At 38.7% G+C, this 23,506-nt stretch overlaps 1 protein-coding gene across 2 annotated transcripts in view; it reads left to right on the top strand.

Moving 5' to 3' along the window:
* SLC44A5 (solute carrier family 44 member 5) overlaps positions 1 to 23,506 on the top strand; it is a 337,526-nt gene that overhangs the window by 263,061 nt on the left and 50,959 nt on the right. The window contains exons 6-10 of one of the 2 annotated variants that reach the window (XM_072834088.1): positions 10,770 to 10,854; positions 17,403 to 17,531; positions 18,357 to 18,417; positions 21,889 to 22,012; positions 23,411 to 23,494. In XM_072834088.1, the coding sequence (XP_072690189.1) occupies positions 10,770 to 10,854; positions 17,403 to 17,531; positions 18,357 to 18,417; positions 21,889 to 22,012; positions 23,411 to 23,494 (483 nt within the window). Of the gene's footprint in view, positions 1 to 10,769; positions 10,855 to 17,402; positions 17,532 to 18,356; positions 18,418 to 21,888; positions 22,013 to 23,410; positions 23,495 to 23,506 lie in introns of those variants that run through there. The other variant, XM_072834087.1, reaches the window with a different exon arrangement.

Here is a 23,506-nt window from a genome sequence, read left to right as displayed (position 1 = left end):
GAAAGCACCAGGTGGTGTAAAAAAAGAAAATCATACAAATGTCTAAATCTCTAGTTCTTAAAATAGTCTATTTTTAAAAGAGCCTCTGTAACAATAACTTTTCTAGACCTAAGCCAATGACCTACTTATTTCCAACAAAAATGGGATACTACAAATTTCAGTACATAAAGATCAAAGACAATCCCAGTGTAACCAGAAAATATGTTCATAAGCATATTATTTATAATTATATCAGAAACTATATAGATATTCAATATGTGGATGATAGTAAATATGATATCTCCAATGTAATGGAGCCATTAAAAATTATGTTGATATTTTCAAGAGGTGATTCTGTTTTTTTTTTTTTTTTTTTTTTTTTTTTCCTTTCTACTTTCTGGATTTTGTGTCATGATTAGAATTGCTTTCCTACTCTTGAAAATAACATTCACCTGTATTTCTCTAATATTTTTATGATTCTCTTTTTTATATTTAAATTTCTAATCTACTTGGAATTCCTTCTTTGAATATGGACTGAAGTAGGAATCAAACTTTTTTTCTCTTTTGTTTTTAAAGATTTTATTTATTCATGAGAGACACAGAGAAAGCAGAGACATAGGCAGAGGGAGAAGCAGACTCCCCACAAGAAGCCCACGAGATGTGGGACTTGATTCTAGGACCCCGGGATCACACCCTGAGCCGAAGGCAGATGCTCAACCACTGACCCACCCAGGTGTCTCTCAAACTTTTTTTTCAACTGCAGATGCAATTACCTCAGAATAGTTGGTTGAATAATATGCTCTTTTTCCCACTGATTTCTGATACCATAATCATCATGTAACAATTACATAATATATAATTTATATTTTAAACTTTTCACTTATTTTAATTCTTATAATGTATAGTAATTTGAAAATTTAACAAGAAGTTTAAATGATGGCTAGAGTTTTTAATAGTAATTGAAAATATCTATGAAAATATCAGATTTCAATCACTTAAACAGTGTGGAACTATCATAGAAAGAGGCAGAAAGAAGTAAATACAATGATAAATATAAATTTGGAATGTGATAAAGATGAGATTTTGCATCAATGGCAAAAAGATAAATTATTAAGTGGTACTGAATTAACTGAAATACTATTCATGAATATAAAATAAAATTAGGGTAGCCCGGGTGGCTCAGCGATTTAGCACCACCTTCAGCCCAGGGCTTGATCCTGGAGATCCGGAATTGAGTCCTGCATCGGGCTCCCTGAATGGAGCCTGCTTCTCCCTCTGTCTCTGCCTCTCTCTCTCTCTCTCTCTTTCTCTCTCTCATGAATAAATAAATAAAATCTTAAAAAAAATAAAATTAGATATTTATCTCCTACCTTACACCAAAATGAATACTGAAACATTGAAGATTTTGTATATAAAATATATAAGAAATCAACAGAAAAAAACGTGGTTATATTTATAGAATTATGGGGTAAAGTAGTCTTTATTTGAAAATACATCGCTACTATATTACCACTTAACTCACTGTATACAGAGTTAAAAGTAGCAATCCAGAAAAAAAATATTTTTAATGTCTATATCTGACAATGGGTCGATAGCTTTATTATATGAACTGCTGTTAAAAAATTCAAAGAGGAAAAGAATAATTCAATAACAAAGTTGGCAAAAATCACAAACAGAAAATACCAATGGCCATAATACAAGACACTGTTCATAGTTAAAGAAATGCAAATTAATACTTTTTTTTTTTTTTTTTTTTTTTTTTTTTTTGCTTGTTAGGTTGTCAAAAACCTTAAAATTTTACAGTGTTGATCAGAGTGGCGGGGGGGGGGGTGCGGGCAAAGCATATCATTTTCTACTGTGGTAGTGAAATATAATATTTACCAAAACTGTGGCATTTACATGTGGTGTGTCTCCTGATTGGATGGAGGCCCCCAAATGTGGGGCGACTATCTGGTGGAAGCCAGGGGTGCTGGCAGTGGCAAGAATTCACCGGAGGCAGAATAACGGAGTTAGAAGTTTATTGAATACACCACAAGGGAGCTGCAGGCCAGACCGCAGAGGAGAGGCCACCTGCAAGGAGGGTAGTGGGTGGGGACTGGTCCTTACGGGGGCAGGTGAGGGAGGTGTGACGGTGTGGAATTTCCCCTGCTTTGGTAACTGTGGCCGGTTGCTAAGTAGCCCATTAGAGGGCCTTAGCCCATTAGAGGGCCTACGGATCTTTTGAGGCGGGTCCCCCAATGGGCCTGTCTGTATTTAGCCAGGGGTTGGAGTCCCTTTGGGCCCCTCTCTCTGCTTGACCAAGTTTCCATTGCTCAAGCCTATTGTCTAAAAGGAGCTTCTGCGAAATAGTTACCAAATTTGCATATTCCTTGTAATTCAGCAGTTTTCCTCCTAGAAACTTCTGTAGTGGAAATTTAAATAAAATTTCCTAATGTTGTATTGCTATGGGTGCTATGAGATAGTAGTACTAAAAGGGAAACAGCCTAAATGGCTATAAATAGAGACGAATTAAATTACAGTACCGTCCTATGATAAAATGTTGTATGTTTACCGGACTTAAAAATCTTGAACGTTAACTGATAAAAAATATCATTAAATTAACACACACACACACACACACACACACGCACACACTTCTGTTGTAAAATGAAATGCATCTATGTCAGGATGTGTAAATTAATTTAGGCCCCCCGAACAATAGAGTCCAGAAAACAGTTGTTGCCGTGTCACAGAGTACTTGTACTTGTTGGCAGCATGATGGACTTACAGCAACCCTTAGATTCTCAATTCTCAAAGATCTTCCATATAACTAAGAAGTTCCACGCTTGCAGATGGTGGGATAATATTTGGAATGTAGAGTTTGGCCATTTTTGTGGTTTGTTTATATCCATGCTTAGCCAAAAGGACGCTAGGAGAAGCATGGGGTGGGGGTGGGGGGTTGTCTCTAAGGAAACAAAGGTAAACGGAGTGCTCTGTCGATCAACTTTCTCTGCCTATTGAGTTTCAGGAAAGTTGTATTCCTGATGCTGGAGCACGGTCCTGTGCTTTGGGGTTTCCACTCAATTGATTTTGATGCCACCTTCTGGCTACTACTAAAAAGTTCAGCTCATAGAGGTGCTTGAACAGAGATGCAGCGCAGTTACCAAATTAGATAAAATACTCATCCCCTGGTGACATTCAGTTTCAAAAACGGGTAAGATTAAGAGGACAAGACCCTTCCATTTAAGTTTTGCATCAATTTGGCATCTAAATCGAGCAAGAAAACTCACCTTTACAGAAGAACCTCTCCTGACGTGGCAAGGAGGTCTCACAAATTTGAACATGCTACAAACCCAGATGTACTCCTTGACTTAACTCTTATTTATTTTTATTTTTAAAAGGTTTTATTTATGTATTTATGAAAGACCCACAGAGAGAAGCAGGCTCCCTGCGGGGAGCCCCATAGGGGGACTGGATCCCCGGACCTGGGATCACACACCCTGAGCTGAAGGCAGATGCTCAACCACTGAGCCCACCCAGGCGTCCCTTGATTTAACTTTTAAAACCTGCATCAGTATCACGTGCGTGTGAAAGTAAGCCAGACATTAATGAAGAGCTTATAAGGGCAAGAAAAGCAGTGGCCTCCTGTCCCAGGGCTCTCAGGACTCCTGTCCTAGGACAGGCACCCCCTCTTCTCTCTGGCCCTCCTAGTAAGTTCGGGTGCTAGAACAGTGCCATAGGCTGGGCGGCTTGGAAATGACAGATACTCCTTTCTTACTGTTCTGGGGACTGGAAGTCCACCATCAGGGGGCCAGTGTGCTCGGGCTCCTGGGGGGGGGGGCGGGCGTTCCCCTGTGTGCAGACCTTCAGACGGAGCAAGGGGATAGAGAGCTCTCTGGGGTCTCTAATGAGAGTGTGTTCACTAGGGCTCCACTCTCATGACCCAGTCACCTCCCAAAAGTCCCACCTCCCGGTGCTATCCCATTGCAGGGGGAGATTTCAACGTAAGAATTCGCGGATAGACACAGACATCCAGCCTGTAACACTGGTCTTCGTTCTTCTGGTGGTTTGGTTCTTGTTGTTTTTGTATGACTTTATTATTTTTTTTTTGTAAGACTTTAATAGGATTATTCTCTTGTGCTTTGTTAATGTTAGGAATATCCACTGGGGGGAAAAAAAAATAAGTATCCACTGACAGCCTGCTATGAAAAATAGAGATTTAATTCATTTTTATTATCTCTTTCCCTGATCCCTAACTCCTCCCTGTTTATAGTCAGGTTATTACCTTTAGATTTTCATATGGTTACTTCTGTGACTTTAAATAGTAAACTAAGCCCTCTGTTTCCTGTTCCGTCAACTTTTGTCAGTGTTTTGACTCCTTTTTGTATAAAAGGAGGATATTATTCCATTGCCCTTCTCTCCCTCTTTCTTTTCATTTCCCCTTCCCCTTTCTATATTTATGCTTTACGTAGTCAAATAGGTTATGGAGTTCAGTTCTGCAACTTGAACAGAACCTTCCACAATCTACTGGTAGGTTGATTCTAGAAGTTGGAAACAAAAGACTTTGACTTTATAACTCTGTAAATTTTATTCGGTACTGGGCTGTTCCATTTCATGTCTACTCAGTCACTAATATCAAAGTCGAATCGTATGCTTTATTGGCAGCTTAGTATCTTCCACATTTCAGTTTGCTTTAACATAGAGCGTTAACATTCTTTATAATATTAGCCAACAAGTTTTTTCTTTAAAAATTTTATTCTGACCCATGGTTGACTTCTAATGTTATCTTACACGTAATGTAACACGTAATTATATATAATGTCAACTTATAATGTTTCAGCAGGTGTGTGCAGCATAGGGGTTCGACAACTGTATACATTTGGATATGCTCACCATGTTAAGGGTAGTTACGATCGGTCATCTCAGAAAGTGACAATATTATTGGCTGTATTCCCCATGGGTCTGTTGAAGTTTTCGATTTCTCCCTGTTTCAGTTTTGGGAGTTTATAGGTTTCTAAGAATTATTCTATTTCTTTGAGAAGTGTCTGTCTTTCTTGATGAGTCTGGCTAAAGTTTTCAATTTTGTTAATCTTTTCAGAGAACCAGCTCCTGCTTTCACTGATCTGTTCCATTGTTTTGTTTTCTTTTTCTTCCTGTTTCATTTATTTCTGCTTTAATCTTTATTATTTCCTTCCTTCTACTGGTTTTGGGTGTGATTTGTTTTCTAGCTCCTTTATGTGTAAGGCTGGGTTGCTTATTTGAGATTTTTTTCTTGCTTTTTGAGGTAGGCCTCTATGCCTATAAATTTGCCTTTTAGAACAGCTTTTGCTGCATCCTCCAAATTTTGGACCATTGTATTTTCTATCTTCATTTGTCTCCACATATTATTTGATTTCCTCTTTGATTTCTTGGTTGGCTCATTCATTGTTTATAGCATGCTATTTATTCTTTAGGAATTTGTTCTTTTCAGATTTTTTTTCTTGTGATTGATTTCTAGTGTCATAGAGTTTTGATCAGAAAAGATGCATAGCATGACTTCTATCTTTTTTAATTTGTTGAGACTTATTTTGAGGCCTAATATGTGAGAATGTTCCATGTACACTTGAAAAGAATGTGTAGCCTACAGTTTTTCAGTGGAATGTTCTGATATATCTTTTAGATCCATCTGGTCTAATTGTTATTCAAAGTCACTGTTTCCTTGCTGATTTTCTGTTTGGATGATTTGTCCATTGATGTAAGTGGGGTGTTAAAATCCCCTTCCATTATTTCTCTATTGGCCATTTCCTTAATGTTTACTGCTTTATGTATTTGGATGCTCCTGTGTTGGATGCATATATATTTACAATTGTTAGATCTTCTTGTTGAATTGTTCCCTTTATTATTATTACTAACTTTCTTGTTTTTACAGTCTTGTTAGAAAGTCTAATTTGTCTGATATAAATATTGGCACCCTTGCTTTTTTTTCACTTCCATTTGCCTGATAACTGCTTTTATATCCTTCACTTTCAATCTATATCATCTTTAGGTCTGAAATGAGTCTCTTATTGGCAGCATGTAGATGGGTCTTGTTTTTTTATTCATTCTGACATACTTTGACCTTTAATTAGAGTTTTTAGTCCACTTATATTCAAAGTAATTATTGACAGGTATATACTTATTGCCATTATCCTATTATGGTTTTTGTAGTTTTCTCTGTTCCTTTCTTATCTTGCTCTCTTTTCTCACAGTTTGATAGCTTTCTTTAGGTGATATGTTTGGATTCCTTTCTCATTTTTTGCATGTCTGCTACTAGTTTTTTATTTTCTGGTTACCATTAGATTTTCAGATAACCTATCCATATAACAGTCTATGCTAAATTGATGGTCACAAAACTTTGAACCCATTCTTTCCTCCTCTCCTCCCCACATTTTAGATATATGATGTGGTTCTCTATATCCTTTCATGAATCCCTTGACTGACTTTTACAAATATACTTAATTTTACTGCTTTTGATCTTCCTACTTTTCTTTTTTTTTTTTTTTTTTTCTTCTTCCTACTTTTCTTAATCTTGTGGCCTTTCCTTTCCACTCAGAGTCCCCTTTAACATTTCTTGTAGGGCTCATTTAGTGGTCATGAATTCCTTTGACTTTTGTTTGTCTAGAAAATTCTCTCTCCTATTCTGAATGATAGCCTTGCTAAATAGAATATTCTTGGTTACAGGTTTTTTTCTTTCAGTACTTTGAATATATCATGGAACTCTCTTCAGGCCAGCAAAATTTCTGCTGAGAAATCAGCTGATGGCCTTATGTGATTTCCCTGATATGCAACTGCTTTTTTTTCTCTTGCTGCTCTTAAAAATTCTCTTTAGCGCCCCCCCCCCCTTTTTTTTTTTTTTTTTTTAGCCATTTTAATTACTATGTGTCCTGGTATGGACCATCCTGGGTTGATTTTGTTGGTTCTTGTCTGTGCTTCTGGGATTTGGATTTCTGTTTCCTACCCCAGATTTGGGATACTATTTCTTCAAATTTTCTAGCCCTTTTCTCTCTCTTCACTTTCTAGGATCTGTATAATGTGAATATTAGTACCCTTGATGGTGTCACTGAGATCCCTAAGTCTATTTTCATTTTGTATTTTTTTTTCCTCTCTTGTTTAGGTTGATTGCTTTCCATTAGTCTGTGCTCTAGATCATTAATCTGTTTCTCTTCTTCCTCTATTCTACAATTTATTTCATTTAGTGTATTTTTAATTTTAGTTATTGTTACTTCATCTCGATTCTCTTTTCTGTTTTTTGTCTCTTTGTTGTGGTCTCACTGAGGTCCTCTACCTTTTTCTCAAGTCTGAGTATTTTATGACCATTACTTTAAATTCTCTAACGGGTATGTATATATTACTTTATTGCATTTAGCTCTCTTGCTGTGACTTTGTCCTGTTTTTTTAGTTCCATGTACTAAAAAAAGTTCCTCTGTCTCCTTATTTTGTGTAACTCTGTTATTATGTTTGGAAAGTCCACTATGTCTCCTCTTGAAAGCAATGGCCTTATGAAGGAGAGGTCCTGTAGTGCCCTACACTGCAATGTCCCCTGTTCACCAGAACCTGGTGCTTTAGGAATGTCTCTTATATATGTCGTGTGTGCCCTGCTATTGTGGCTGAGCTGTTTTTACCTTTATTCCAGTCCTCTGCAATGGTTCTCTTTCCTTCTTGTGGGCAGGATTTATTCTGTCCTGCACTTGAGTTGAGTCCTATCAGATGTTTGCTGGAGATGCAGTAGCACTGAACTTCAGGGTTCTTTCTCTTTATTGTCCCTTGAGAAGCTTTCGTTGGTGGGGAGGGCCTGTTGTTAGACCAGATGTCTGCCCCCAGCCCACCAAATTCATTGTGAGCCAAATTTAATCTGGTGTGTATGGTTCTCAGTCCCTTTCTGTTGGGTAGGAGTGACTTTGGAGTTGTTCTGGCCTCTCTCAGGTTTTCTTGCACCCTGCCAGGCTTGTGGTAGCACTTTGGATGGTCTCTCCAAGGTTGTATTGAAGGGAGCAGGTCCACAGGAGAACACGAGGGTGAGGTGCACAGTGTCAGGAAGCTTTGCTCAAGTCTGCTTGGGGGTAAACCTAGAGTGGAAGCTTGACTGTGCAAAGGCATGTCTGCTGGAGAATGAGGGGGCAGAGTGCAGTGTTGGCAAGTGAGATACCAAATGTTGGCACCGTGCTGGCTCCCACAAGTGTCCCTCTAAGTTTGGGGGTGGGGTGGGGCAGAGAAGGGAAATGACACCTATAAGCTCTTTTGTTCTTGGAGAAGTCCCCCCAAAATCTCTGCCCCTCCAGCCTTTGTTCCAAGATTAATAAGCAAATCTCCATCCTGTATTCCCCAGATATTATCCAAACTGTTGCTTCTATGCTGTATCTTAGTGGGGCTGTTTGTTGTGCTTTTTAAGGGTGGGGACTCTTTCTTCCTGCCCTCCAGGCTTTCCCAGCTTTTCCAGGGTCCAGCCTGCTGACCTTTAAAGTTCCAGGTACTAAGCCCCAATGCCTGTAAAAAGCCACAAAGTTCAGCTCCTTTGGTTTTCAAAGCCAAATGTTTTGTTGATTCATCTTCCCCATGCCTGGGCTTCCTGGTGTGAGGATCTGTTTCTTTTCCATCTCTGCACTTGCATTGTCCCTCCTGGAGAGAGTCCTATGGGTCTGTTTAACTCTTGTCTCTGCCCTTCCTAAACTCTTCAAGTTAGCCTCTTCTCTATGTTTAGCTGTGGAGAATTTGTTCTGATAGTCTTCGGTCATTTTACACTGATATGGGTGTTACCTAGTTGTATCCATGGATGGGGTAAGCTTAGGGTCTTTGTACTTTTCCATCTTCCTCATATTTTTGATCTTTAAAAATTCTCTTACCCTCTATTTCTTTGTTATTATATACTGCTCTTATTTTATGGATAGTCTGCTTGAGGTACTTTGAAAATACTGGATTTAAAAGTCCATCCTATGCCCTAAATTGATTTCATACAGCATCAGTTTTTGTTTACTTTAGTCTTTATCTTTCATATGCTGATTCTTCCTTACATTCCTGATTCTACTTGATTGCCCATTATTATTAAAGAACTTAAGTCACTTCTGTGAATTTGTCCCAAAGCTATGTTAGTAGTTCTGTTTTTCTGTGAGACCTCTTCCCTGTATAGGGTGATAAGGCCGTGTTCACTGTCAGATTTCACTACAGCATGAACTGATGGGAAACTGGCTGTCAGGTCTGAGCTTTCAAAGTGACAGGCTTGTAGGCTGGGGCACCAAATTCTGTAAAAAGCCTTTGCTAACCCCAGAAGGCTCATTCCACAAAGGAGGCCTCAGGTTTTGCATGTTTTTCCTGGATGCTGGAATTCCAAGTGCAGGGGTATGGGAGAAAAGAGAGGTGCTGGTTTGTACTGTAGTTCTGTATATAAATCTTCAATTAATCTTGTTTTCAGCCACATTTTTCACTTTCAAAACTGAATCCAGCATCTCATGATTTCTAACAGGAAAGTTGTATCCCACTCTTTCCATACTCCTTTGTGGTGCATTCATCACTCAGCATACTCTCATATGCTTTCCATCTTCCAGAAATTGCTGAACTCTCATATAGTTGTGAACAGAACTTGTCTTTCCCCACCCTCAACTGGTTTGATGAGGTTTATTACTTTTTGTACTTCCATTCTTTTATTTGCATGAGTTTCAGGAAAGAGGAGAGAAAGGCTTAAGTGCATGGTACAGCATTTTGAACTACTAGTTTGCAATTGATTTTACTTTGTTGTTTCTTGATGGAAATACAGTGTAAGTTAAGTAGTTACTCCTTCAGTCATTCCCATGGAATTGCTCAGTTGCAACCATCACCACCTACTCTGTACCTGAGGAATCTGAGGTTCACTGAAGTTTTATTTTTGTTTTTTAAGATTATTAGAGAAAGAGAATGAGTGTGAGTAGGGGGGAAGGGTGGAGGGAGAGCAGAGGCCAACACAGGGCTCTATCCACAGACCCTGAGATCATGACCTCATGATCATGACTGACCTGAGCCAAAATCAAGCATCAGATGCTTAACCGACTGAGCCACCCAGGTGCCCCATGAGGTTCACTGAAGTTTAAGGATATCAAACAGACTGTGATTGAATGACTATGGCTTTGTACTGGAAAGCTAAATTGGATTCTAAGATTAAACAACAACAACTTATTCTGGGATTATTCTCATTCATTCTGCAACATTTGATAAATATCTAGAAAGGGCTAAGTACTAGGTTGTGTTGGCAAAGTAGGGATATTAAAGTGAATAAGGTATGAGCCTTACCCTTGACAATAGCATAATTTGGTGAATAATTTCAGTTTATGTAGCATTTTGCAGTTTATAAATCAGTTTTACCTATGAGGGACTCTTGACACCTAGAGATTTACCATTCAGTTTTAAATAATCCCAAGGAACTCCAGTGATCCATGACATGCAATAATTTATTCATTTGCATGGGTACAAATTCAAATCACATATACCAGAATACTGTGTAGATGATAAGGCTGTTTGGTGAAAGAGTGAATCTGGCTCTTACGGAATCATTATTTTTCAATGGCAACACAGTCTTCTTTGTGGATGTGAAATTCTTTAGCCAATCTGCTGTTGATGGACAATTTCATTATTTCAGTTTTTTACTATTACAAAAAGGAGCTGTCAATGTTAGGCAGCTTAAAGGGGAGTTGGGGACTATACTGTAGCTGTCTAGGGAAAATGAAGCCAATTTTTAAAGGTCATTATATTAAAAGTATACAGGGTCTGAAATGATATGGAATATTTCCACAGTCACTAAAGATTACTTTATGTTGTTTTCTTAACAGGAACAAGACCATTCTGTTTTACTTTAACTTATTCAGCTGTACCAGTCCCTCTGTGGTGGTGAACCTACAGTGCCCTACTACACAGGTAAGGCAAAAAAAAAAAAAAAAGCCTTGCAATTTTGAACATTTTTGGATAAAAGAATTCAATTCCATTTGGATTCTGTGTATGCATAGTTAACATGGACTAATGGAAGGTGGGAAGACACAAGCATGAGCTCCTATTTGTTTAGATACAATCAAATGATATCAAAATGAAGGAGGATTAATCATTGTAGTATCACTAAAGAACCTTGGCGATTTGGTCAAACAACCTATTTTTATAAAATAAACTGCAGGTCTGAGAAGTGATATTTTTCTCAAGATCAGTATTAGGAAGAGTAAAGCTAGCTATTATAATAAACTTGAGTTTTTCAGTGACTTAACATAATAGTTTATTCCTGGCCATATAACAGTATCAGGCTGGTGTTTATGGTCAGTGGGCAACTCTTCTCTAGGCTCCTTTCATCTGGCAGCCCTTCCTCCATCCTTCTCATCATCTGCATCCACCTGTCAGAGGGAAATAGAAGATGAATAAAGCGTCTCTGCTCTTAAAAGCCTTGGATTAAAAATGTTCACACATCACACTTCTACTCCTACAACATACATGTTATTTTTATGTGTTCACCACGAGATGCAAGAAGGAAGGACAAAAGCAATGTACTTGTGGGATGAGGCATAGACTTCAATGGGCAATTAGTTAGGTCTTCCCTAGTCTATCCCTCTGTCCTCCAGAATCCCCTTCTTCTTCCCAAGGGAGACAGCCCAGCATTCCATGTAGTACTATCTTTAACCCAAAGTCCAAGGATTTATGGGGGATATATCCTCTATCAGATCTTCCCATTGAAAACGCAATGAGGGCCAAGGCTAGGACTATTAGGATACAAACTCCAAATCAGAAAGGAGTGATAAATGCACAGTGGTCTCTGGTGCATGGAAACAGTTTTATTAGACCTGGATTGTTATTCCCCATTTCACCCTATGGTCCTTTACTCAACCACCCGGGAGGAGATTTCCCCTCTGCTGGCCTCAGACCACATCATTGCTGAGCACTGGAGACATAAGCTCTTTTGATGGCAACAGAGCTTTGAAGCTCCCTTGCTGTTGTGCGAATTTAGCACCTCAAAGACTGTTTTAACAGTCAAAGGCCTTTTCAGGTTAGCTCATGAATTCTGCGGCAGCACAACTACCCCCAAAATGTAGTAGGCTTCTAACTTCTATTTCCTTTTTGTTCCATGTGCCAGTAAACCACACCCAAGATCTTCCCTGATCTAGTTGGTAATTCTGCTTTCTTCCTCTCTTCCTCCTCTCTCTCATAGACTTTTGATGTCTTATTTCCTGCTGAGACTGAAGCCAACCTCAGACCCTGGCATCTTCATTCTGTGACTACCTCTACCACAAGACTTTGTTTTCTACCACAGCCACCCCCTCCCAAGATTAAATTCTTGACCTTGTCAGTACTAGTAATTACCACCCTTCATAAATCTGTTTCAAACATCCCAATGTCTGACCACTGCAATGCCTCTAACATTCCAACTCCAATCATTGTACCTCATTGGCACCTACAAACCCTTAATGCTAACCATCTCCCCCGCCCCAGTGTCCCTCAGTTCCTTCATGTTTTCATTTCCCTCTGTGTCTGACTTAGATTTCATGGTCCTTCTTAAAATCCACTCCCTTATATAAAATCCATTTCTTTGTCCCCTCCCACGTAGTTGTTGTTCCCTGGCAAAACCTCATCCCTAGCTAAGTGCAGCTCTCTGCCTATTCCATGCTTGAACTCAGGCAGCCATGAGTTGTAGTAGAAAATATATAGAACAGTTCTTTCAATTCAGAGCGACTAACCTCCTGGGCCCTTAGTGCTGTCCCACAACCATGCTACAGACTCTTTGTTCACTAGCTTAGCCTTCTAGTAAACAATTTCATACATTTTCCCCTTACCTTAAACTTCCCAATCTCCTTGTCAGCCTCTGATTTTGCTTCCTATTTTACTGAGAAAGTGTAAGCGTTCAAAGACAAATTTTGAAAGATCCTACAGTGACCTCCTCTTGCCTACCTGTTGTCATTTATGTTCATGTATTTGTTCAACCTCTCCTTGTTATGCTGTGGTTGAACTGCCCTTGCTCCTCAGGTCATCCTATTTTTTTTTTTTTTTTTTGTAGTTAACTTTTTTTTTTTTTTAAAGATTTTATTTATTCATGAGAGACATAGAGAGAGGCAGAGACATAGGCAGAGGGAGAAGCAGACTCCCTGTGGGAAATCCTATGCAGGACTCCATCCTAGGACCCTGGGATCACATCCTGAGCCGAAGGCAGACGCTCAACCACTGAGCCACCCAGGTGCCCCGTCTATCTATTTGTGCATTATCTCTCTCTCACACACTCAAGCACATCATTCCAGAAATGTTGTTTTTTTTTCTTATTATTACCATTTTTCTTTCACTAGTAAATCATCCCCATCAATATACAAACATGCTGTTATTTCTTCTATCTCAAAAAAATTCTCTCCTTTACCCCACAACCCTCCCTGCCCACACACAACCTCCAGGTACTGCTCCATATCTTACCTCTGTTTTGCAAAAGTCCTCAAACAGTCTATGTTCAGTGTGTCTAAATCCTCTCTTCTCATTCAGGCTTTTACTCCTACTCCAATTGCCCCCAAATGATACCATCGACCTCCATATTATTAAACCGGTGGCCAATTCTCATTCCACATTTATATGATCTAACAACATTGTTTATTCAAGCCTCCTCCTCAACACTTTCTTGATGTGGCTTCCACGGCACAACATTCTTCTAGGTTTCCACCCAAATCTCTGGCTACTCCTTGTTAGTCTCCTTTGCTGATTTTTCTTCATCTTTCCAACATCTTGTAAATGTTGGAATTCCCTTCCATCACCAAGCTTAGTCCTTTTCAAAATCTATGTTTACTCTCTTGGTAATCTTGCCTAGTCTTATGGTTTCATCATCTACATGCTTCCCTCCCTAATTTATATCTCCAGATAAGTCTACTCCCTAAACTCCTGATCTTTATATCCAACCTCCTACGCAAGGCCTCTACATGGATAGTTAGTTGACATCTCAAATGTAACATGTCCAAAACTCAATTCCTAATGTCTGACTTCTTCCTTAATATTATTCTCCAATCCCATCGGTCTTCCCTGTTTCAGTTAAGGCCAGCTCCAAATATCAATGAATCCTCCTTGGTTCCTCTTTTTTTTTTTTTTTTTTTTTTTTTTTTTTTTTTTTTTTTTTTTTTTTTTTTTTTTTTGTACTCATGTATGAACTGCCAGCTAATTCCTCTGGTCTCCATTCAAAATATATCTGGACCAAACTACTTTTCACCATCTCTTCCTTTTTTTAAAGAATCATCGTCTTTTTTTCTAGATCATTTCAGTGACCTCCTGACTAGTCTCTCTGACTCTATCCTTGCCCTGCTTTCTACTCCTTTCAGTCTCTTTTCTACCCAACAGCCAGTGTGATCCTATTAAATATGTCACATTTATGTCTCTCCTTTGTTCAGCCCATGCCCCCATATGTTCCCAAGTTACTGAGATTAAAAGCAAAGTCTTAACAATGTCCTTACTGGATCTTTCACTGTCCAACTCTCTGACTACATATGCTGCTACTCTCTCTGCTCACTGTACTCAGGTTATATTACCCATCTATTTGTGAAGGATCCAGGAATGCTCCTGTCGCAGAGCCTTAGATGGTGTTCTCCCTGCCTACAGTACTTTCTCCAAGTCACTGTGGCTTGATCACTAGTCTTCACATCTTTCCTCAAATGTTGCCTTTTTAGGGAGGCCTTCCTTGACCACCCATTTAAAATTGGAATCCCACTCAGCAGCCTTTTATTCTCTAACCTCCTTTCTAGCCTTAATTTTTCCCCATAGCATTTATGACCATCTCATAACAAATAGTTTTACTTGTTGTTATCCATCTCTCCCCTGCTAGAAGGCAAACAGCTTAAGGGGAAGGGTTTTATCTGTTTTATTGTGTTTCCAGTACCTAGAACAGGCTCAGAATAGGTGATCACTAAGTATTTGTTGAAAGAATAAGTGAATGAGTAAATTAATATCTTCCTACACCCACTCGGAAGTTTTCCACTATACAAATCCATCATTCTCCTGATGAAACAAAAATATCCTTGTACATTATGCTTTTTTACCCACATACATGTTATTTACAGTTATGTTAAATACACCATAAATTATTTACTAGGTCATGGGTTTTTTTTTTTTTTTCATAACAAATGTAGTATTGTAACCTATAGTATAACTTTTCTACTCCCCAAATTCTGACTTGTATTAGATCATTAAACCTATATGAATTGAAGATATAAAAATAATGATGAATTACATTTAAAGCATTTTGTGGTTACACAAAAAAATCAGGATTGAGTCTGAATATATTTTAGCTGCCAGTAATGGAGACTTGCTTTTAGTCTGCCAGACATTAGTGTATCTACTGACTCAAGCCATATTTTTATGCATTGTGGGGTTTTTTGTTTGTTTGTTAACTGCCAGCATGGTCCAGACGTGTGTCACAAGCATTTAAAGGACAGACTGTGATCAATTAGGATACCCTACCTCAATGTGACCTTCATTTTTGGTCAATTATATGTTGATTGCTACTAATCAGCACTGTATTTAAAGTGAACAAATCGGTCTGATAGGGAGAGAGTAAAAAGCAGTTGCTATATTGTTTTTTAACAGCTCATTTGTGTCTGGAAGGAAATTTGATGTGCTTCTCTTTAACAAACCACTTTTTGCTATTTTAATTACTTTCTTATATATATTGTTACTGTCAGTTAAGGCCTAAAGCATTAGCACTTTCAGTATTCATTTTATAAATCCATGTAAATGTACTCAATAGGGGAACTAGTGAGGTTACCTTTCAAAGTCCTATAATTGTCAAAGTCTAAATGTAAAATATCTCCCAGTGTTATAGGTTTATTCAGCTTAGCTCCAATCAGAGTGAAATTTTGACATTTGTGTTAATGATAACCTTGGCCTTCTTTCAAAAAATGCGCATGTTGGAGGCTTTCAATGTCCCTAAACAGTTCTTCAGCTTTAGTAAAAAGATACCTATGAAACCTCAATATTTCCTCTAGAGGGGTGTGTGTGTGTGCGTGCGCGTGCGCATGAGTGATTGCGTGAATGCCTATGTACATATGAGAAACTAACAGAAAATGCATATGGAGGTGTGGATGTGGAGACAGTTTGTTTGCCTTGTCAGAACTTCTAAAAGAAATTAGACTGCTGCTGTCACCTCCAATCTCAGTTAATATCATCTTACAGTATCCAGTTAGTCATCCACCTGCTACCTTAGCTGTGGGGTCAACACCAAATATTTTTGTGTACAGTAGAAACATGACCCAAAGGATGGGAAAGAGATCAGCTCAGCAGCAGTGTCTTACCTAGCTGTCAGTGGATTGAACTAGAATCTGGCCAGTGAGAAGTTACCAAAGAACAGCAGGGAGATGGAGGAAGTCTGAGATGCAGTCTTTCATAAGGAGTAACTGAAGGCGGAGGAGAGAATGTGTCAGGACTGCAACTATCATGGCTTAATAGGATCTTTGTTTTTGTTTTTTAATTATAAACAAATCAAGTGCATCTTCTCAGATTCAGCTTTCTCTCTGTGGAGTTCCTAATTGGGTTTCAGTCACTCCACAGTGGCTCTGTGGACTACTAGCACAGTGTTCTAGTTTGGCATTAATAGGTTCTCTAAGTTCATTAACGTAAAATAATTGCATTGGTGACCTCTCTGTCCACATTTGACTGGTGTTAGTAAAAGACTGTAATAATGATTGAGTGCCACAAATAGTCCTAATTTTGTTAGTTTCTTATAATCCTACATCCCCAATTATATTTTGACAGTTGTCGAAAATTCACTGGCACTGATAGTTATTAGTGGCATAAGTTATCAATATTCGGAGCATTTCACCATTTAATTCATATGTAGGAAAGGAGGCAAGATTTTAACCCTGAAAATGTATAAACTATACAAGCAAGATTAATCTTGCAAAGGTTAGTGGATGGTGGCAACATCAATTTTTTGGTTGTGATATTGTTCTGTAATTGTGCAAGTTATTACCATTGGATAAAATTGGACAGAATGAATTATTTCTCATAGCTGCAAGTAGATCTGCAGTTATCTCAAAATCAGAAGTTAAGAACAGGTCTGCTACAATATCTTATTGTCTTAACCAAATCATGATCAAAGACAAGGAGTAGAGATTGATAACTAGTACATGAAATCTTATTTTTTCTTTTGAAGGTTTTATTTATTTTTAAATGAGAGACACAGAGAGAGCCAGAGACATAGGCAGAGGGAAAAGCAGGCTCCCTGCAGGGAGCCTGATGTGGGACCTGATCCCAGGACCCTGGGACCATAACCCAAACCAAAGGCAGACACTCAACCACTGAGCCACCCAGATGTTTATTTTTTACATAAATTAGAAAATTGATGTAAGTTTCTTAGATGGAAAATGGTGCTTTGCTCTTTATAGTGGTTGCATAACCTAGAAATCTAATTTTACTTTCTTGGTTTGTTCAACTTAATTGAATCCCCACCACTGTGTTCCTTTTCTTTACAGATCTGTGTCTCCAAGTGCCCAGAAAAATTTTTAACCTACATGGAAATAGAATTTGCACACAAAACAAGCCAAAATTATTCGACATACTACAGCCAGTTCTGCAAGACCCCTTTTGGAAAGCCTGCAAAGGTATGTGTGTTTAAGCTTAAAACTAAAGAATTTAACTTTTGTTTTGATTTCAAGTGTAACATGAGCATTTGTAATGGACAGGCTTCTAAATCATCCAGGAGATGATGATTATTCTACTGAAACACAAATGCACATGTACATACTAACATATATGCACCATTTATAGCATATCATTGTGTAGACTTTGGGTGTTATGCAAGACTCTTACGTCTGGTAAGTTAGCTTTAACTCGTCCCTGAAACCAACAAATTCTCTATGTGGATGGATTTTTTTGCCATCAAGATCTAGGAGCTAATGTCATTTCATTTTATTAATGTCACCATTTCATTACTGTAATGATGAAGATCCATGGCTACGTGGTAACAAGAATTTTACTTCCAAACCCAACTTGATAATTATTCATTAAAAAAAAAAAATCCTCAAACCCTATCTAGGTTTGAGACTTATTAAGGAATTCTAAAGCTCCATTGCATTAAATGATAATAATGGCTTCTAACTTAAAGAGGATACTCTTTTTCCAGAAAAAAAAAGTTTGAAGAATTAGAGACTCAGAATATGATTAAGTCATAGATATTCACATCCAAAGGTGTGTTGTGGCTTCAGTGGGTCTGGTTTTATTATAGTTGATTTGATTGAATTACAATTAGGACATTTAAGAGCATTTGTCAAATAAGCATGTGTGTGTGATATTAAAATCACTTATTAGAGTAATATGAAATAATGAGATAATTATGGAGTTAAATTTTTAAAGGACAATTTTTATACTGAGAGTAAACGTTGTCATTGTGTAGTCTTTTCAATGTTATACTCTTCCTTTCATTTTAGGCTCTTGCACAACTTTTACTGGATGATGATTGTCCAACAGCGATTTTTCCAAGCAAACCATGTAAGTGGTTATTACTTATCTTAGAATCTGTAATTATAAGAAGTTATTTAATTCAGTCCCCTTATTTCACTATTGACAAATACCGAAGCCTAGAATAGTTGTGTGACTGGCCCAATGTCCCAGAGTTAATTAAGAAGAAGCCAAAGCTATAGCCCATTCTCCTGACTCCAGCCAGAGATATTTCCACTGGAGCTCTGTTAGTTTTGGGGTTTTGCTGCATCAACATACACAGAAAAGATCAAAATCTGATTTTAAGGCTGCCTGGGTGACTCAGTGGTTGAGCATCTGCTTTCTGCTCAGGGTGTGATACCTGTCTCGGGATCAAATCCTGCATCAGTTTCCCTGTGAGGAGCCTGCTTCTTCCTCTGCCTGTGTCTGTGCCTCTCTGTGTGTCTCATGAATAAATAAATAAAATCTTTAAAAATAAAAATAAATTTAAAAAGGATTTTTAAAGCCCGAATAGATTATCTAGTGCTCTATGAGCACATGTAAACACACACAGACATAGTCTTATAATCTTGCACACTCACCCCTGAACTGAGTCAAAGAGTTTGTTCAGAAGTTGCTTGGGGAGTGAAGTGAGACATAGACTTGTCCTAGAATTTGAAATTTGAAATATTTATGTGTCTCCTAAATGAATCAATATTTTATATTTTTAAGATTTATAAATTTTAAAGTTTATATAAACTTTGTCTAACTTTTAAAAAAAATTTCCATTCTTACAAATTTTCCACTTGTACAAGTTTTCCATTTGTGCCACCACCAAATACAACCTCTTATGCGCCCCTATCACTTTTCTTTTGGGTCATTGAGGACCTTGAGTAAAGATGTAGGTCTTGTAAGCAACTATGTTTTGCTGGGAAGCCCTGGGCAACAAGGGTCAGTAGTCAAGAAACAATGTTACAAAATGATAGAAATTAATCTTTAATCACTGAAGGTATAATAGGTGGAAGAGTATAAGACATTCCTGCCCTTACAAGTACAGTTTGGTTAAATTACACAATATAAAATGTACACTGGAGATACAAGACTGAATAAGGCTTTGTCCCTCACAGACATTGAGGTAAACATCACGGTCAATTTGTGTTCATTCCCCCAGTAGGTGATTGAGTATACTACTTAATGGAATAGTATGCAGCTAATAAAATTTACTTATTCAGGAGTTTATGAAAGGAAAAATAAGCAACATTAAAAGAAACAAGGGAAAACTGTGCATTTATTTTATGGTTAGGAGTCTCAAAAACTTCTTTTAGAAGAAAGACTAGAAGGGAATTGATCTAAAATGTTAATAGAGTTCATTGTAGATGGTAGAACTATGTATTATTTTGTATCTTCCTTATTTTCTCTACTTTCCAAATATATAATGAGCATATTTAGCAATTGAAACTAACTGATTGGATGGAATTGCCCATTTCAAGGTCTCTGGAGGACTCTGTAGGCGGAAACAGTCCTATTTAAGGAGTGGCAAGGGGCAGGAATGCACAGAAAAGCTGAAGGGAGGGCAGGAGAGAATCTGGGCATGTAAGCCAAAGGAAGGGAGTTTCAAAAGGCAGGGGTTGACTAACATGTCAAAGACTCAGAATGGTTAATGCAACAGCAAATATTTACTGAGTTCTACTACGTACCAAGCACTGTGCTAGGAAATGGCTTCAAGCAAGATGATGACTAAAAGAACTTTGGAGGTTTTGGCCACTTGGAAATCACTGGGATCACTGGGAGGACAAATTTTTTGGAGTGGTGGGGGCGGATTGTGACTGGAGAGGGAATAGAAGCAGCTGGTAGAGACAACTATGTCGAATTTGCCAGGGAAGAACCAGAGAAAGATGAGGAAGCTACTGAAGGACTCAGCCATATATTTTAAGTGCTACCGAAGATGGAGGTAGATAGACTAGAGGTCATGTTAAGCCCGAAAAGTCAGGAAAGGCTTAGTAAAGATGTATTCCTTCTTTTCCTATATCAACTGCTTTAATATTTTTAGGTTCAAACTCCTCAAAACCCCATGCAAATCTGTTAAAAATACATAAAAATGATCCACTTCTGATTTCTGTTCTCTCTTCATTTAAAATTGGGGTTTTAAAATACTTTAAGTAATACAGGTTTGTAAAGAGGGAAGGATTCTATTTAATCAAAATAAGTGCATAGAAGATTGAACAGGTGAGGTAACTCTACAGAGAAATGATGCTAGTCTGCAAGGTTCTGGGCCATTTTGATAGCCTTAGAATTTCTATTTCTAGCCCCTCCAAAAAAAACCCATGTAAATGGTTTGGATGGGAGGCAAATTATTAAGACTTCACAAATAAAAATCCAGTTGTCTTAGTAGCCTGAAGTCTGAGCTAGTTCTTATTTCTCAAGGAATTATTCACTAATCTTCAGTTTTCAATGTTTCACTCAAGGAGTATCTAAGATATATTTTTTAATAAGAATAAGTAAACTTGGGGTGCCTGGGAGGCTCAGTGGGATCCAGCCTCATATCTGGTTCCCTGCTCAGTGGGGAGCCTGTTTCTCCCTATCCCTTTGTCCCTCCCCACTGCTCATTTATGTTCTCTCTCCTCCCCCCCTCTCTCCTCCCCCCCTCTCTCCTCCCCCCCTCTCTCCTCCCCCCCTCTCTCCTCCCCCCCTCTCTCCTCCCCCCCTCTCTCCTCCCCCCCTCTCTCCTCCCCCCCTCTCTCCTCCCCCCCTCTCTCCTCCCCCCCTCTCTCCTCCCCCCCTCTCTCCTCCCCCCCTCTCTCCTCCCCCCCTCTCTCCTCCCCCCCTCTCTCCTCCCCCCCTCTCTCCTCCCCCCCTCTCTCCTCCCCCCCTCTCTCCTCCCCCCCTCTCTCCTCCCCCCCTCTCTCCTCCCCCCCTCTCTCCTCCCCCCCCTCTCCTCCCCCCCCTCTCCTCCCCCCCTCTCCTCCCCCCCTCTCCTCCCCCCCTCTCCTCCCCCCCTCTCCTCCCCCCCTCTCCCCTCCCCCCCCCTCCTCCCCCCCTCCTCCCCCCCTCCTCCCCCCCTCCTCCCCCCCTCCTCCCTCCCCTCTCCACCCCTCTCCTCCCCCCCTCTCTCTCCTCCCCCCCCTCTCCTCCCCCCCAAATAATTAAAATCTTTAAAAAAGAAAAAGTAAGCTCAGTCATACGTGCAAAAATAGCCTTTTTATTAAAATGTCTTTACCATGTGAGACATGTTATCAGTATTCCTCTTTTAACACCTGTGCTGCGCATCTTACTTATTGGCCACTTGTTGAGTAACCATGTGTAAAATAATCAAGTTTGGAGTATAGTTTCAGATTATGATCATATTTGCTTCCTACATCTGTCTTAGAACCATCAGAATACCTTCTGACCATCAAGTAATGGGCGATTATCTGTGTTGAGCAATATGCTTAAACGTTGTCTAACAAGAATTTGGTTATAAATAACAGAAAGCTTAAGAAAGGGAGACCATCCCATAGGAAGAAATAGGAAAAAAACGATTACTGTAATTTTATTTGTTTACAGTTCTCCAGAGATGTTTCCCTGACTTTGCTACTAACAATGGCACGTTGACAGTAGGAAATAAGACAACATTTGAAGATGGAAGTGGAAGAACAAGAAATGCTATAGAACTCAGGACAGCTGCAAAGTATGTTTGTTTACATTCTTATTTTGAGTTTGTAGGCGTCCTGTTATTATACACAAGACTGAAGCTGCCATTAGGTTAAGGGTTATAGGGAAAGAATTATGTAGAATTATGAAATACACATGTCACTGGGGATTGGAGAGCTTGGTGTGTATTCATTAAGAAAAGCAAGTAAAGGAGAAACCGAAGTGAATAAGAAAGTGCAATGATGTTTTCTAAAATGGTTATTAAATCTTTCATTATCAACTGGTATAGAAATATGAGAGGTCAGTAAGCGTATTGAAAGACCTTAATTTACTTGTTGAATGAACGCAGTAAAAGAAAAGCTTTTTGAGTCACTATTCAAAAAAATGACTAAAATAATAAAACTGCTAAATGTAAAAAGAAGAGAGCCTTCGGAAAGGAGGAATAACCATCGTAATACTGTTTCGGGACCATATCAATGTCTGTGTACTTACTACAAGGAAGTTAATTTACTGTTCCCCTTGGTGTACACATCATGATGTTTCATGTTATTAGGAAATATAATTAATTCCCTGGATGCATACACTTACGTGGGTGCACAAACAAACACGATATCCTTGTATAGCTCAGTTGTTGAATTAAAGGTGAAACATAAAGATATTCTAAAAATATCTCTCTCTTCCTTGAAAGAGTTCAGCAGTCCAAAATACTTCAGGTCCGGAATATTCAAATGTAATAGCACCATGGGTGGATTTCCCAAATATAAAACTAGGTGAAAGAAATAACAAAATAATAGTACAAGTCCATTGACAGAAAAGGCCAAAAACAAGCACAAATAAATTATCCTGCGATGCATATGTAAGGAGTAAAACTGGAAAAGAAAACTAGAAAATTATTATCATAAAAGTCAGGATTGTGGTTACCTTGGGGGAAGAAAGGAGGAATTGTAACTGGGGAACATAGGACAAGGGACAACAAGGTTGTTGCTACATAGTGCATTCACTTTGATAATTCATCAAACTGGACGCTAATGATTTGTGCACCCCCCTGTATGTATCCCACGATGCCTTCCTGCTACACGGCGGTCAGAGGATTAAAAAAGGGAATTAAGAATGATGTTCATTCTTGACTCCAGGGATTTTGTAAGCTAAAAACTGATCTTATTTGAATTCATTTCCTACAGTGAGGTTTCCGCAGTATTGAGGACATGTCCCATATGTTGAAAAGGGATCTGTTCACCATTCTTGAAAGCCACGTTCTCTGTGTGTGTAGCTATAGCCACCTTTGTAGTCTATCAAAGTGACATCTCCATATTGTGGCTGGGGGTTCCTGAAAGTATGTTGTGAACAGCAGCTTGCAAAGCCCCTTTTATCATAACGAGAGCATTTCTGTTTAGTGGTAGTCAAAATAATTGATTTTTTTTTCCTTTCAATTCAGTCGTGTCAATAAAATCCTTGATGCAAGGGCAGTTGGAATGAAAATATTTGAAGATTATGCAACAACTTGGTATTGGATTCTCATGTAAGTGCAAAC

This window comes from Canis lupus, chromosome 8, assembly GCF_048164855.1.
Source record: "Canis lupus baileyi chromosome 8, mCanLup2.hap1, whole genome shotgun sequence".
In the NCBI taxonomy this organism is placed as follows: domain Eukaryota; kingdom Metazoa; phylum Chordata; class Mammalia; order Carnivora; family Canidae; genus Canis; species Canis lupus.
Note: the sequence above shows the minus strand (reverse complement) of the source record. Positions and strands in the feature narration are given on the sequence as shown.